The sequence below is a fragment of the Empidonax traillii genome, unplaced genomic scaffold (genome assembly GCF_003031625.1).
Source record: "Empidonax traillii isolate 1590-97213 ecotype Southwest subspecies unplaced genomic scaffold, ASM303162v1 scaffold315:size618497, whole genome shotgun sequence".
Classification (NCBI taxonomy): Eukaryota; Metazoa; Chordata; class Aves; order Passeriformes; family Tyrannidae; genus Empidonax; species Empidonax traillii.
The window spans coordinates 8,517-23,273 of NW_020955508.1; the positions used below are offsets into that span (position 1 = coordinate 8,517).

Sequence of the window (14,757 nt, forward strand, 5' to 3'; positions counted from 1 at the left end):
TATATATTGATATCAATAAATATACTTATTAAGTACTACTTTCAGCTCAAGAACCAAATGTTTCTTTTTCTGGAATGAAATCCCAAGAAGAAAAAGATGTTAGCAAAAGACATTATTCATGAACAGCATGTGTTTCCCATATATGCTTCAAAAGTGCTAGCAAAATTTGTGACATGCAGTGCTAGATTGTCAGATGTTTCCAGTGATTTTCACCCATCATAACTCAGAAAGCAACTGACATTAAACTGTGACTTTTCAAAGTGGAGGAGGTTCACCCTATGGGCAAACATCTGCTTTGGTCAAGTTACACTTTTCCAATGATCAGGGGTAATTTATCTGTTCAGTCAGCCATGCTTTTGAAAGGAGAACCTGTTGATAATCTGTGAAAATCTAGTAAAAAAAGTAATACTTCAACTTTACAAAGTGATAAGGTGACCTTTTAAGAGCTGATAGCTTAGAGTCATGTCAACATTTTATTAACAATAAATTTCTCAAGTAGATTGACTTATTTTTCTTTCAATTTACAAGATTGCTTCTGATTTTGTTGGTATTTCAAAGGCATGAATTCTGTACCTATGTTCAAAAAACTTACCTACACCAATTAATTATATTTAAATTAATTTTCCAAAACACATTCGTCCTCAGGAAGATCGGAGTTCATTAGTCCTAAATACTGTGTTTAAACTAGTACTCTCCTAAACTTTTTGTATTTGAGTTTGGTCATAGCTTGAAAATGCTGGTTGTTAGTAGCTGCATCAAAAAATCACTATCAAAATATTTCTCACAGCTATATTAAAACTGAGGGCCTCTTTGGGGGGGTATGCTGTCAAATTTTTTTTGTTTGTCTGTTTATTACTGAAGTCAGCAGGCAGTTTTACAGAAGTGAAGTCATATGTTTACACAGTCATTGCTTGACTTCAGATTTGTGCAAGACGCCTCCATGGTCTTTGCTATGGTAGAATCATCTCCCAGTTCCAGGAAAGGACAAAGTTATGGTACTGAAATGTACCAGTTCCTTTTTTAAGGAACTTGTTTAAAGAGAGATTGCCCATGCAAGAGGGCATTCTAGTACAACAAAATTAGCCTGGAACTGGGTGTGACTTTCCTGTTGATTGTAACTATGCAAGTAGTTAATAGTCCTGTTTAAATGTTTAGTTGGTTTATTGAGTAGAAGAGTGGGAGGGGGTAATAGATGTTTTTTATGAAAAGTGTGACAGCTTTATTTTATCAATGAAAGTCTTTAACCACTGTGCATTTTTAATTTAGAAAAGGCATAAAGCTGATAATGCAGTGAACAAGAAACAAACTCAAGGTAGGAAACTTTTTTAACCTTTTAAAGGGGGGTGTTGAATTTTTGCAAATGGTAGTAATGTAATTTGCACTACTGACAGGTAATTGCATATGTAGATTACTTCAAAATTTGAAATGTAAACAGTTGAAATAAAAATTTGCTGTGACATTAGCCCCACAAAATAAAATACATTCTGGATTAGGGTGAGAGGTTCCTAAGAAACTTGGACATTTACTCATTTAGCACAGGTGATGCTGTAGCTGATGTTAAAAGATATAATCACCAGTATATTTAGTGGGCCAACATTATAACTAAAAGTCTGCATTTCTGACTAGCATGATTTTTTTTCAACTGTCTAATCTTAAATAATTTGATTTTGGAGAACTGCCCAATAGGAAAGAGACTAAAAAAAAAAAAAGAATTGTCTTTCTATGCTGCTTCAAAACTATAGATTAAGCTGAATGGAGGTTTTTTGGGCTTTAGGTTTTGGGGTTTTTTTAATGAAATGAATGTAATGGTTTGATTAGAGATGATATTTTGCCAGTGTATCCTAACTAAAACTTTGGCATGTAATTATTTTTAATAGATTTTGATAAAGAAAAGTAGCATTCAATCAGGAGATTCTTGTAGCTCAAAAATTGAGGAAGATGTTAGCTAGTATGTCCTAAACAGTCTTGTCAGGTAGAAAGTTTAGGTTCCTGCTTTGGTGCCTTCAGCTTCTCATGTTATTTGTTCTGAGGTAGGCCTCTCTTGATAGAAATGGTTCTGTTTTTATAAACAGGAGGGTAAATGAGTGGCATGTGAATTTGATTGCAGAAAGTACAAAAAATATCACAAAGAGAAGAATCTTATATGCAATCCTTTTGAAATAAATAATAAACTTATTTTTTGGGGGGAGGAATGTAGTCATTGGTTAAAGATAAATAAGCATTTAGCAGTGCTAAACATTGGAAACATAGATTTTAAAGTTTGCCTAAATTGTACATAAGTCTTTAATATAAAATTTTTAGGAGATGGGAGGGCAAGATAACTTATGAAACTACTGAGCATATAGCTCAGTAGAACATATGAGGAGATTATGATAAGAGGGACAAAACTATTGACTGAAAGCACTGGGAATAGAAACCTCTGGAGAACAGGCCTGGAGAAACAGATAACCTCTTATCCATACATAAAAAACTAAGGAAAACTTAATGTAGACATCCAAAATCCTTTCATCAATCTTTCATAGCTTATGAGATTACAACCAAGAGTTTTGGTGGCAGTGAATCCTGAAGTGCCTTTTGAATTTTTCTTTTGGTCTAGAGCATACAAAATTTTAATAAAAGACTTGTTTACTCTCTCTCGTGACTCTTCTTGGTTACCTCACATTAGGGTCTTTTGTAACTGTTTCTAAAATTCCTGAATGTTCCATGCACGCATTTTGGAAGTTAAAAGTGTAGTGAGGATACATAAAATATTGCTTGCACTGAGAAACATGTTTCTTAAGCTAATGCGGGATTCACATAAGGACAGGATTGATCCTAATGTACTGTCAAAGCAATATTTAAATGTGCATCAGATATAGTCTATTGTCAAAGCAATAAATAAAAAGTTAATCAGTATGGTATTCTCTTACTTTATTTTCATGTATTCATCAGTTCTGTAACTCTGAAAAGCAGCGATGTGCATAGTACATTGTGTATGCAGCTCCACCTTTGGTTGTCTTTTAAACGTACAAAATTGTTAAAGAAACAGCATTTGTGTGTACAAATTCTGTGTATGGATTTCTCTTCATCTTTTTGTTCCTTAATGACTATCTATATCTCAGTTAACCTTAAGTAACTAGCTTTATAAATTTCTGTTAGTATAAAAAACCTTTTGCAGAGGCTGCATTATGGATGATTTTTGTTACCTCAGGCTACAATACAGTAGGACACCATCAGACATTCTGATGTGATGAAATCTGCATTTCTGCAGTGTGGTGAAGTAGCCTTCTGTAGGGCAGATGGAACATGCTTTGGAAAGTTGGTTGTTAGAGACAGCTGAAAAGTGGGAGGTACAAATGCAAAAGTGAGGCTGCAGAAGACTTTACGGCACAAGTTTTCTAACCATTATATAAAAGATGCATCGCAATACTTCTCTTTTTGTTCTCCTAAGAAAATGGATTTAACTGAATGTCAGTGCATGTTAATTGTGCTTAAAAGCTTATCAGATCAAGCTAGGGTTAAAGTACTCTTGAGATTAAAGGTGTCTCAGCACATTTTCATGACTCATTCGAGAGCCGATTTTAACCACTTAAACCAGCAGGAAACAAATCCAGAAAATAAAAATTGAAATGTTCTTCCATGTAGTGGGTTAACTAGCTCATCAAACGGTCCAACAAACACTAGAGACAGCATGCATAGAGCAGTGAGGGCATGCACCTTTGCGTGGGGGGACAGCAGGACAAGGCCTTCCTTTAGCAGCCAGAATCCCCTTCTTAAGAAGCCCCTAGCCACGTCTAGTGATTTATTTTCATTTCAGACCTGCAGAACTCCACTGGCAGTTAGTCTACTGTAACTATTTGTGAAATTTAGTTGTCTGGATTGCTGCAAAGTATACTTTTAATTCTCAGCAGTTCTTTCATCTGGTTGGTGGCATGGCCCCACAAACAGTATTGCTGACACAAGGGAATGGAAGTAAGTAATTGGTGCAAAATTACGAGAAGTTTTGGATTCCTTAGGACAGTGTTACAACCACTGTTACAATCACGCCAAATCTGTTGTTTTCCCAGTGAAGGGAAATGGTTTGTCAAAATTGATTTTGTATAATGATCAGCTGATTGGTGAGACAGTCATTAAAATATCTTGCTTACTGTCAAAAAGGGAAACTGCTCCATTTAGTAGTGTCCTGACCATATCAGCACTAAAAAATCTGGGGGAAGGAACGGAAAGAGAATTTATCTCTTCCCAAAGAATTATTAAGCACAATAAATAATGATTGCAGACATCATTGAGATGTACAAGAAGAGGGGTCAATCTGGACAGAACCTCCAGGAAGACTTAAATGTAAAGGCCATATGTAGTCCCAGATTTTGATCCACCTTTTTAAGTCAGCACATGCTTGTGTAAGAACTTGGTCCTGATCAGGTACTTAAGATAAGCTTCCTCACAGTTTGAAAGCTGGAAGACACAGAGAAAGAGAACAATCTCTTAAAGCTGTCTGAATATTGACACATAGCAGTATGTTTTCAATTACTTCATGTGTATCAATCTCCAATAGCTTGTAAGGGAGTTACCTTTATTATTCCCTGAAAACACAATTAACTGGCAAACAAAGCATGGGTTTTGTGTCATAATAGTAATACTTAAAACTAGAACAGTGTAATGTGGATGCAATATTAATTTCAACTATCAGGGGAAAATGTGACTAAATTTTAAGCTAAATAGTGTGGGTTGATTTGGGGGATTTCCAGTATGCTTATTGAGGAGATGACCATGGTGATCCTGAAGTTCTCTGATATGCCAGTAACAGTAAAATAGATTAACAATAATAAGCCTCTTGGCATCTTTTTACATTAATCTTTTTTATATGTATCTCATCAATATTTTAACTGAGAAAAAAATCTTGAATTTATCCCACTCACCTCCCCACTAATTTTGTAACTTTTTAAATTTGGAACTTTTTATTCCAGTTACTAACCTATTTTGGAAAACACCACAGTATCATAAAATCTATATCAGATTTATTTGATTCTCAGACTCTCTAAAATGTTCTGATTGACTTTATAATAAGATACTGTGGTTCAAAAACTGTTATAAAGAACATGTGTTGTATAATTGAAATGCTTGACCCAAATCCATAGAAACAAGGCAGGCTGTTAAATATTGTCTGTTTGAGATGTCTGTATCGCTTCTCCTAAGGAATCTAGCACATACCCATATGCAGTTATATTCTACTACTGGAAAATTCTTTCTTTTTTTCCTTTTTTTTTAGTACTACGAAATGGTGCGTGGGAGATTGTCCACTGGGAGAAGGTGTGTGTCTCTATTGTGACTTTTAGAGCATAATGGATACTTAATATTTGCTTTATTTCTCCAGATAATTGTAAGTTATGAAAACTAACTGGTGTTATGGAAAATGTATAATCTTTTGTATTTTATTTTTTGTTTGTTAAGATTTGCTATTAATGCCAAGGTTGTGGATGTTCGATCTCTATACAGAGCATTCACTTAAGAGTTGGACCTGATGATCCTTGTAGGTCCCTTCCAACTCAGAATATTCTGTGGTTCTGTCATTTGTCTCTCAAAACATACTTTAAAGTCAGGTCAGTTTTGATGGTATGAGTCAGACAAAACTAGTGGGCTTTAAGTTCAGTGAAAATAACTTGAATAGTATGGTGGCATATGGCCACCAAAATTATGCACTTCCTTGGTATTCTTTGGTTTGTCAAGGCAGAAACTTCTTTCTGGAGGCTAATTATTTTGTGTATTTTTTGAACTTCCTCCGCTTAAGTCATGAGAACTTTAAAAACTATTATGCAGTACTTAGGAGGGGACTCTTAAAGGTAACTTCCAAGAACTAAATGTTATACTGCCTATCTAGTCACTTAGTCTTATTGGTTTCCACACCTGAAAGCTTGAAGAAAATTTGACCTGTAGTAAATTGGAAGCAAGATTCAGATGAAATTGGCTTATACCTTTGAAGAAGCAAGGATAAGGTATATAGTGTGATGCGACAAAATGATGAGTTTAGGTGAAATTAATTTCTTCTTTGACTCAACTTCAGTCTTCCAATAAAGTATTTTACAAAACTAGCGCAAGTAAAGATCTGCATACAGAAGGTCGGGATTAGGCCTGTTAAAGATTAGGTTTTCAAAGAGTTGCAATGGCTTTTGAGTACAACTCCAGCTGTACAGTCTAAATTCTCTAAGTGTGTGAGTTTCTAACAGTCTTTTTAGCAAATTCAGCAGGTAACTATTTACTGTGCTTAAAACAAGGGGATAATATATTTTGTTTGAGACCATTAACCAATTCCCAGTTTTCTTTCAGGTAGATGTTGGAGATATAGTTATAATAAAAGGCAAAGAGTATATACCTGCTGACACTGTACTGCTCTCATCAAGGTAGAGATGCCCACTGATGCTTATAGTGTAGAGGCTGGTTTCTCTACCCTGCATTTATTTATTTATTTGTTTGTGATTGCTCCAAGGAAATAAAGAATAAACAAAAATGATGCTGTTTTTGTCTTTGGTTCATTCAGTCATGTATCATTTCAGGCAATGTTTCATTAAACTGTGACAATTGCAGTTTTGAAATTACACTGGCATTCAATTTAGCCATAACAAAAATTTTTTTTTTTTTTTTTTTTTTTTTTTTTTTTTTTTTTTTTTTTTTTTTTTTTTTTTTTTTTTTTTTTTTTTTTTTTTTTTTTTTTTTTTTTTTTGTTGGATATAGTATAAAAAAGGGTGGTTTTCTGTCTAAAAATTGGACTTCAACTGCCATACTTAAGCAGCTTGGCTTTTTGGTATATACCCAACAAATTTCTTTCCACAAGTAAATCAAATTGGGTGTACTACTAATGTTTTTTAATGGATATAGTCACTAGTTTGATAGTTGGATCAGGAAAAAAAAATGAACATGAGATGTGAACCACCAAGTTAGCACTGTCTTTATAAGCTGAACACTCACTTTATTGTAAAATATATATATAAGGATGATTTCAGCACAGAAAGCAAGACTTAATTTGTTATGCTGTGACTCTTTTTCATGGACAATCAGAGGTTGTTTATCATCATTTCCTTGGACAGTTTTATTTAAGAAATCCACGTCTTATGTGGAAGATGCACATTTTTCAACATCTATTTGATCAGGTCAACAGACAACATATTCTAAGACTACTTTTAAATGAATATTATTTAAAAGTGATCAATTGTATTTTAATATGTTTTCTGGCACAAGCAGAAGCATTTTATATATATATGATTATGATTTAGATATAAACCCCTCTGTGATCCCACTGAAGTTAATGAATCCAGTCATACCTACAGTTAATAAAGTTAGGATCTTATGTTTGTCTCTTGACAGACTGCAGTATAGACTAGTACATTGTTTATTCTGTCTTCCATTATATCTCAAAATTAAGTGTAACTCTTTCTAAAAGACTTCTATTAAATTATTATCAAGTGTAAGGTAGTTGCCAGATAATACTGTAAATTTTTCCCACAGTCTGTCTTCAGTCCTTATGTTTGTCATAATTTAGCTGGGTTGTTATTGTCTTCTATGAGCCTTTTACTTCTGCACTTTGAGAAGCATTTATAAATTTTATTGGTGCTTCTCCACTAAGATCTTCATAGGCAATACACCATGCGGCAAGAACACTTGTTCTGTTGGCCTGATAATAGCTTGTCATGCTAACCCTGGTGTTTTGCAGGTGGAACAGATTACATCCTCTTCGAGCAGCTTCTTCATAATCTTCCTAAGTAATCTCCTAAATTTGAGTCTTTGCCTAGGTGTCTTCACAGTTTTGCCCTTTGGATTTGAAGGATGCTTGCATGACAGTGTTCTCCAGTTGTGGTTTACCCACAGAAAAACTGTGGGTAAACAACTGCCTGAAAAGACTACTTTACAAGCATTGTTTTCCCTGAAGGAATATCAAGTTGATAAATTGAAATTATAGTTAGCTGCTATTTGACTTGATCAGGACTGTTACCACTTTGTTTAACCTTACTTTAACGCCCTTATCAGAACGCATTATGTGTGTCCACCTATGACCATTACTCACCTTGAATTTTCATGTCAGATTTTCTTCTAGGATCCAGTTTACAATGGGGGCTCTTTGAGTCATAACTGCTTTTCTGTGCCCAGTTCAGGCATTTCTTCCAACTGAAACTTCCTGATTAGTTATATTACTAGGATCCTGTTGCAGCCCTCCTTCCAGGAGAGAACACTGTACTACTACATTAGCCCTAGTTCTGCCTGCATACCAGCATGTACTCTCCTCCATCTCTTATCCTCATGTGGCCATATATTCTCCAGGAAGACAGTCCCATTGATTTTGCTTTTCAGGTGTTTACTGATGCCCAGTTATATTTTACATTTCAGAAACAATGCAAGTCTGTGGGCCTAGTTTTAATTCAGACTAACATTTGGTTCTTTTTACCACCAGCAATACCAGTTTTTAGAGAACAAGAGGATCTTAATTATTTTAGGAAACTATAATTCTTACAGTGGAAGGACACAAAGCACTGAGATTTAATTCCATATGGTTCTTGCTTGTTCAGTGTTCACAGAGATTTACAAAGCTGAAACAAAATACAAAATAACTATCAGCATGTCTGCATAGAATAGGTACTTGTCACTTGGCTCTTCAGAAAAGTTGATGGAAAATCTTTTGTTGTGACTTTTTTTTTTTTTAATTGATGTAAGGAGTGGCTAGAAACTTCATCAATTGAGAAATAAGCATAACGTTTTTTTATTTTTACTGTACAACATCATTGTGTTCAGCATCTTAAAACTGGTGCCTTACAGTAAAACAATCCAATTGAGTAAGAATGGAAGTGTTCTAGCTCTTTTCTTTCTGACCTGATTAAAATAGATTTTGAAAACATGGTCATCAGACATTTTAATTAACATGTATTTTTTCAATAATAATTTTAAACTCTGTCTTTTTGTCTCTGTTCCTTTGTTTTGTTTTGGTTTGGTTTGTTTTGTTTGTTGGAATTTTTTTCCCCCATCACTTATTTTTCTGTTCTAATCATTTCAAACTGGGATGTGTAGGTGGCAGTAGGGGAAGTAGTGAAAGTGACCAATGGGGAACATCTCCCAGCTGATCTCATCAGTCTGTCTTCAAGGTTAGAAAAAACTAGTTGCACAGGATATGTGTATGTGGGTCCTCATATACCAAGTATGAACAACACTGCCGTATTGATAATCTCTGCTATGCTGTTCACCTTTCTTCAACAAAACCTACACATTTATAAAATTAGGAAGGGTTCAGTTGATGAAAGTACAGATCATTAAAGCATAAACACATGCTAACGCTCCAAGAAATGAGAACTTTTTTCAGTCCTCTTTGTTTTTACACTATCCCCATGAAATTTTAGCAGACAAGTTTTCATTGAATAAACACAGTTAAACACCAGGATAAATATATGTTTAATTCCTTAGAGCAAATAAGAGAAACATACATGTTTCTGCCAACTCCCCATTTTCAGCAAAGAATATAGTTCAATGTTGGTAGGACTGGTAGAGGACCCTCTGCACAAACTTGGATGTTGCACAATCTCTGCTGCATGCGATGGCAAAAGCAGCGTTGTTGTTGTGTATTGTGACAAACTGCATGTTTCTTGGACACGTCAGCTTTGTGCTATTGTCTGCACTGTTACCACACTTTGTCTTTCCCTAACCAATCAATGGGCCTGCCTTGATCTAACTGTAACTTACTGTGGAGCAATCTGCTACCGTTACTACAGTTAAGCATGTGTCTCTCACTTGAAATGTCTTTGCTGCCTTATTCTGTTTTAAAAGTGCTTCAAGAAAATATTGTTTGTTTTTTATTGTTAACTGATAAATATGCTAAAATGGTGATAATGTCTTATACAGGTGATTCCATCCAAACAATCTAAATAAAAGGTATTTATATTTTTAGAGAAGTTTGCCAATAAAACTCTAGCCTGAAAGCATCTTATCATAATGATTTGCCACATTTTAATGTTTGTACTTTACAAAATCATGTTAGAATAACATTATCCTGCAAACAATCTAAAATTAAATCATTTATCATTAGCCACTGTCACATTAATAAAGAAAAATTTAAAAAACATTTGATGCTTTAATTTCATGTTAGAAAGAAGAAAGCATTAGAAGCTTTAAAGTGGTATAGAGAGTAAACCTTTATTCTTTGAAGTTTTATTACTTATTTGGTCCTTTTAAGAATCAAAACTTCTTTCTGTCACAGATTTAAGTAGTAGGTGTTCCGTCCTCATGCCCAGAAAATGAGAGCTGACTGGAGTAACTCAGAAATCCTGACCCGTTAGGCCTGTTCTTGTTTATTATCTACTTGCAGAAAAATAATTTTCTCCTTGTACATCTCTGCTTTCCTAGTTAACAATTCTATCATGTTTGTAATAAGATTTTAAAATCTGAAAATATTTTACAAAATCAAAAATCACTGTGTTGTGTTACACATCAAAAAAATTATATTGGAAAAGTTAAATCCAGGGAATAAACCATTTCTCAGTATGTGTCAAATAGATGAAGTATTCAAGTATTAATGTTCTGTGTGAACTTAAAACTTTTCCTTTATAAAAAAGCTTTTGAAATTGCATGAGGAGGATATATTTCAAAAACTGTACTATGTTATCCATGATGTAGACTTTTTTTGTAAGAGGACCCTTTTGCAAGAAAATTTCTGCGCCTGAACTACTGTCGCCTACTGTAGTAGGCATTGCGAATGCACGACAGTAGTGCTCGGATCTTAATACTGGTTGTAAAAATAGAACACTTTTGCTGTGCACAGCACTTTCATCCATGTTTCATCTAAGAAAATAAGTGTTGGCAAACTTTTCTGAAAATGTAAAGTCCTATTGGTTTTTACAGATTTGGCTGTAAATTATTCTGGCTGTGAAGATTTGATAAGACAAACCTATTTGCATAAATAGGTATTACAAAATTACAGGAAATTTATGGATTTTGACATTATAATTTTAAATTCAGGAATTTTTTTTCTTAATAGTGAACCCCAGGCCATGTGCTACATCGAAACATCTAACTTAGATGGTGAGACAAACTTAAAAATTCGACAGGTAGGAATTTCACTTTTGAGAGTATTGCTAATATTATTTTTGTCTATTATTGCTTATAAAAACATTTTATTACATTAATGCCCGTTTTAGAAGACTGTGAAATTTGAGTGTTTTGAATAAAAAACAGTGGGTTACTGACATCATAAAAACAGAAGAATGAATGGTTACTCCTAAGTCATTCTTTCTACTTTGTTTTGGGTAATATAGGTAGAAATGTAAGTAGTTTGAGTATTAGTTTTGTTTCTGGAGAAGAGATGAGGCAGAAACCCTGCAGAAAGCAACTGATAGTGCCAATATTGTCCATTAGGGGCAGGTAGAGAGTAGCAGTTTTTGAGTGAGTGCACTGTCTCTATGCAGGGACAGTCTTGCTGAGCTGTGAGATGTATTATGGCCCTGTCTTGATCATGGTACTTTGAGATACCAAGGTCACTTTTTCACTGTAGCATCCAGCAGTGTTACAACAAAGTGTAGCTGGCCCGTTTTTCTCCCACATGTTTTCTGGTCTTGCACTATCGGATTTAAAATACGTAGATTTATAATTGGATAGTGATTTTTAATGTCATGACAAATGAATTCTGTTTACAGGGTTTGTCACTAACATCGGAGATAAAGGACACAGAAAGCTTAATGAGACTTTCAGGCAGAATTGAATGTGAGAGCCCAAATCGACACCTCTATGATTTTGTTGGAAACATCAGACTGGATGGGCATGGGTATGTAAATACAAGGAATGAGATTTCAGGATATTCAGTCTATCAGTAGATAGCTATATGTTGTTAAACTACTGAAGTTAAAATATGAATAATAAATCTTTTTTTTATTTATTCCTTGCTAGACTTTATTCTTTTAAAAAAACTAAGGAGATAAAACCTTACTTCTAATGTCTACAGCTGGAGTTGTTATACTAGTTGTCCTTCAGAAAGCAATATCTATTAATAATAGAAGAGAGTGCTGATCATATTATGATAGTTCTGGAATATGTATGTAGTAACTCACTTCTTAAGCATCTCATCTGTTATGGAAGCTGAATAGAAATAGTTTCTTCTCCGTTTTTTTTATTATTGTTTTCTTCTGTTTAAGTCTGGAGTGGAATGGAGTCCATCACTGTATACCTCAAATTCTTCTAATTTGGTAGCTGAAAGATGTTTAATACCTTAGGTTACTGAAAGTACATTCCTTTCAAAAGAGACCACGGGCATTTACAACACATATGCTTGTAAAACTGCTCCAAAAATTCTTAAAATACTTACATGCTTACCAGGTGCTGATATTTGGAGTCTTCTGTGAGTTCACAGAATATTCCTTGCTTAATCCAGAATTATTGAGTCGTTCACTCCCAAAGATTTACAGTATTTCTTATTTATTTGGTAGATATTTATTCCTTCATACCCAGAATTATTCATGTTTGTGGTTTTAGACTAATACATATAGTACTAACTAATTATTAAATACCTCTTTTTTTTCCCCTTAATATTCCATTTTTTATTTACTGATTTCTTACAGATCCATTCCAGGAGTTTTCAGTCGCAAGAGTGTGGATCTATTGTAATTCCACTGTACTTGTCATTAAGAAGAGAAAAACATTTACCTGTAATTCTTCTCTGAAGGTAATAGTTATAACAGATCCACACATGCGGTCTTACTCCCTGGCTAGAGGGCAAAACACACTTTTCTTTTAAATTGAATAATTTAATTTTTTTTAAATTGATTTAAAAAGTAAATATTGAATGTGATGATGGCTATTATGCCTCAAGAATGTGTAGGAGTACGCCATCTGCTGGTCAAGTAATTTATTTGAGAAATTCAGTTTGAAATATTTTCGCTATAGTTCCTGTGCAGTAGGATAGTTCCAAAAGTGTGGCTCTAATATAATATTTACCTTCAGTGAAAAAGAATTGCAGGTAAGTAACTCTTTTTGGATCCTGACCTTACTTCAACCTGAAAAATCAGGGATGAGTTCTTTTTTGCCCATCTTAGAGGTAGCACAAATTCATCTAATTGATATTTATTTATCCAGATCTTTAAGACCTTCCTACCAGTTTATGTAGATCGAGCAGTTGTGATTTACACTTTATTCACTACCATCTTAACATATTTGCAGAAGTGGTAGAGGATACTGAAAATGTATCTCCCTCTTCCAATAACTTTGTTAAAGTTACTGGAGTGCCATAAATGTTGCATCTGGTTGACCTCTTCAGTCTTTTTCCCTTCACTGGAGAGCAAATTAAAAAAAAAAAGTTTGGGTTTTGTTTTTTTTTTCTTTTGGATACTCTGTATTCAAGGAGGTAGAACACCATTACAGTTATTTTGCCTTTAGCTAAATCTGTGGACTAAAAGAGGCAAAACTTCTCTTGGTATCCTCAGCTTCTGAGTGAGCTAACTCTTAACTCCAAAGTTTGCAACTCTTTATTAAGCTCATAAGTATACAGAAGTGTGTCAACTTGATTTTAGTCCATGAAGACAATTACCTAGAGAAAGGAGAACAGTTCTTTAGCCTGGGTTAATTTGAAATTACAACTAGCCAATGGCTTGGATAATGGTGAGGACATTGTGCAAAACAAAGAGAGATACTGATTATCTAGACCAGAAGTAAATTCTTTACTGAAGACATTCTTAAAATTTTGAATAAAAGTATACTTGTTACCAAAATGATTTTGGTATGTAAGCTTTCAAATGTGTCTTAGAAATTACTATCTCTTTATATACCCTTGACCGCTCTGTCAGGAAAGTATTCTGAAAGGATATTTTCCCATTCAGAGCATCCTTTACTGAATACTACCTGAATGTGTTGCTGAGAGTCATTAGTTTTGTGGAATACAAGAGAAATCAGATGAGTTGGATCAGTTTTGAGAAGGCTGAGGCTGGGAAATAAGACGCTTGAGATCTGTCATGTCATCGCATCATGGCCTCATTAGAGAGTGGAGTATGATGACAATGTTGAGGATTAGTAGCATAATACCTGGCAGATCTGAGCTTTCCACGCCTCTGGTTGCTTTGCTCTCTGTTTGCATCTCCTTGGTCTGTGCACGAGTTCTACTGGACACAACTCCCACTGGCTGCAATCCCAGTTCTCTTCTGATTGTCTTCCCAGTAAAAGACTTGGGAATGAAGTCCTGTCCAAGTTAAATAATGGTATCCATCTGAGAGCCACTGTCCTGATGGGAAAATAAATCAGTGAATTCTGCAATAGAGAGGACTTTACTACATATTCTTCACAGTTTTTAGAAAGGGAAAACAGAGGAAGATTGGGAAGTGGCAGAAACAGGCTTAGAACTCACCTGATTCTTGAAGGAGTACAAGAGTTAAGAGTTGAAGGTTTTGACTTCTGCTTTCCTCTCATTTATTAGGAGAAGGCACAGAAAGTCTTTTGGCATTCCAGAGAAAGTCCACAGTTCAAATATTTCCAGTTTATCTAAGGGAGACTTGCATATAGCTGTAGAGAGTTATTTTCCTTTCATCTTCTGTGGCATTCGTGTAATAGACTGAAAATATCTCATTATTGTTGGAATGATAGGTAATCCATTCCTGAATGGATTGAAATGTCTGTCTTGTGTTGATGAATGATCCTAAAGCCTTAGAATGGTTCTGATCACGGAATGCAAGTAAATACAAGTGCAGAAGCAATCTTTGTTGGAAACAGGGGTCTCTCCTAATGATTCTTGAGTAATTCAAACCCCAGATGTTCCTTTCATACTTGAAA

General features: G+C 34.5%; 1 protein-coding gene across 1 annotated transcript in view; it reads left to right on the forward strand.

Moving 5' to 3' along the window:
- ATP8A1 (ATPase phospholipid transporting 8A1) overlaps nucleotides 1–14,757 on the forward strand; it is a gene marked incomplete at its 5' end in the record, with an annotated part of 104,817 nt that overhangs the window by 6,620 nt on the left and 83,440 nt on the right. Inside the window, 5 exons of the mRNA XM_027891280.1 lie at nucleotides 1,267–1,312; nucleotides 5,249–5,289; nucleotides 9,031–9,104; nucleotides 10,988–11,057; nucleotides 11,643–11,770. Coding sequence (XP_027747081.1) covers nucleotides 1,267–1,312; nucleotides 5,249–5,289; nucleotides 9,031–9,104; nucleotides 10,988–11,057; nucleotides 11,643–11,770 — 359 coding nt within the window. The remainder of the gene's footprint in view (nucleotides 1–1,266; nucleotides 1,313–5,248; nucleotides 5,290–9,030; nucleotides 9,105–10,987; nucleotides 11,058–11,642; nucleotides 11,771–14,757) is intronic.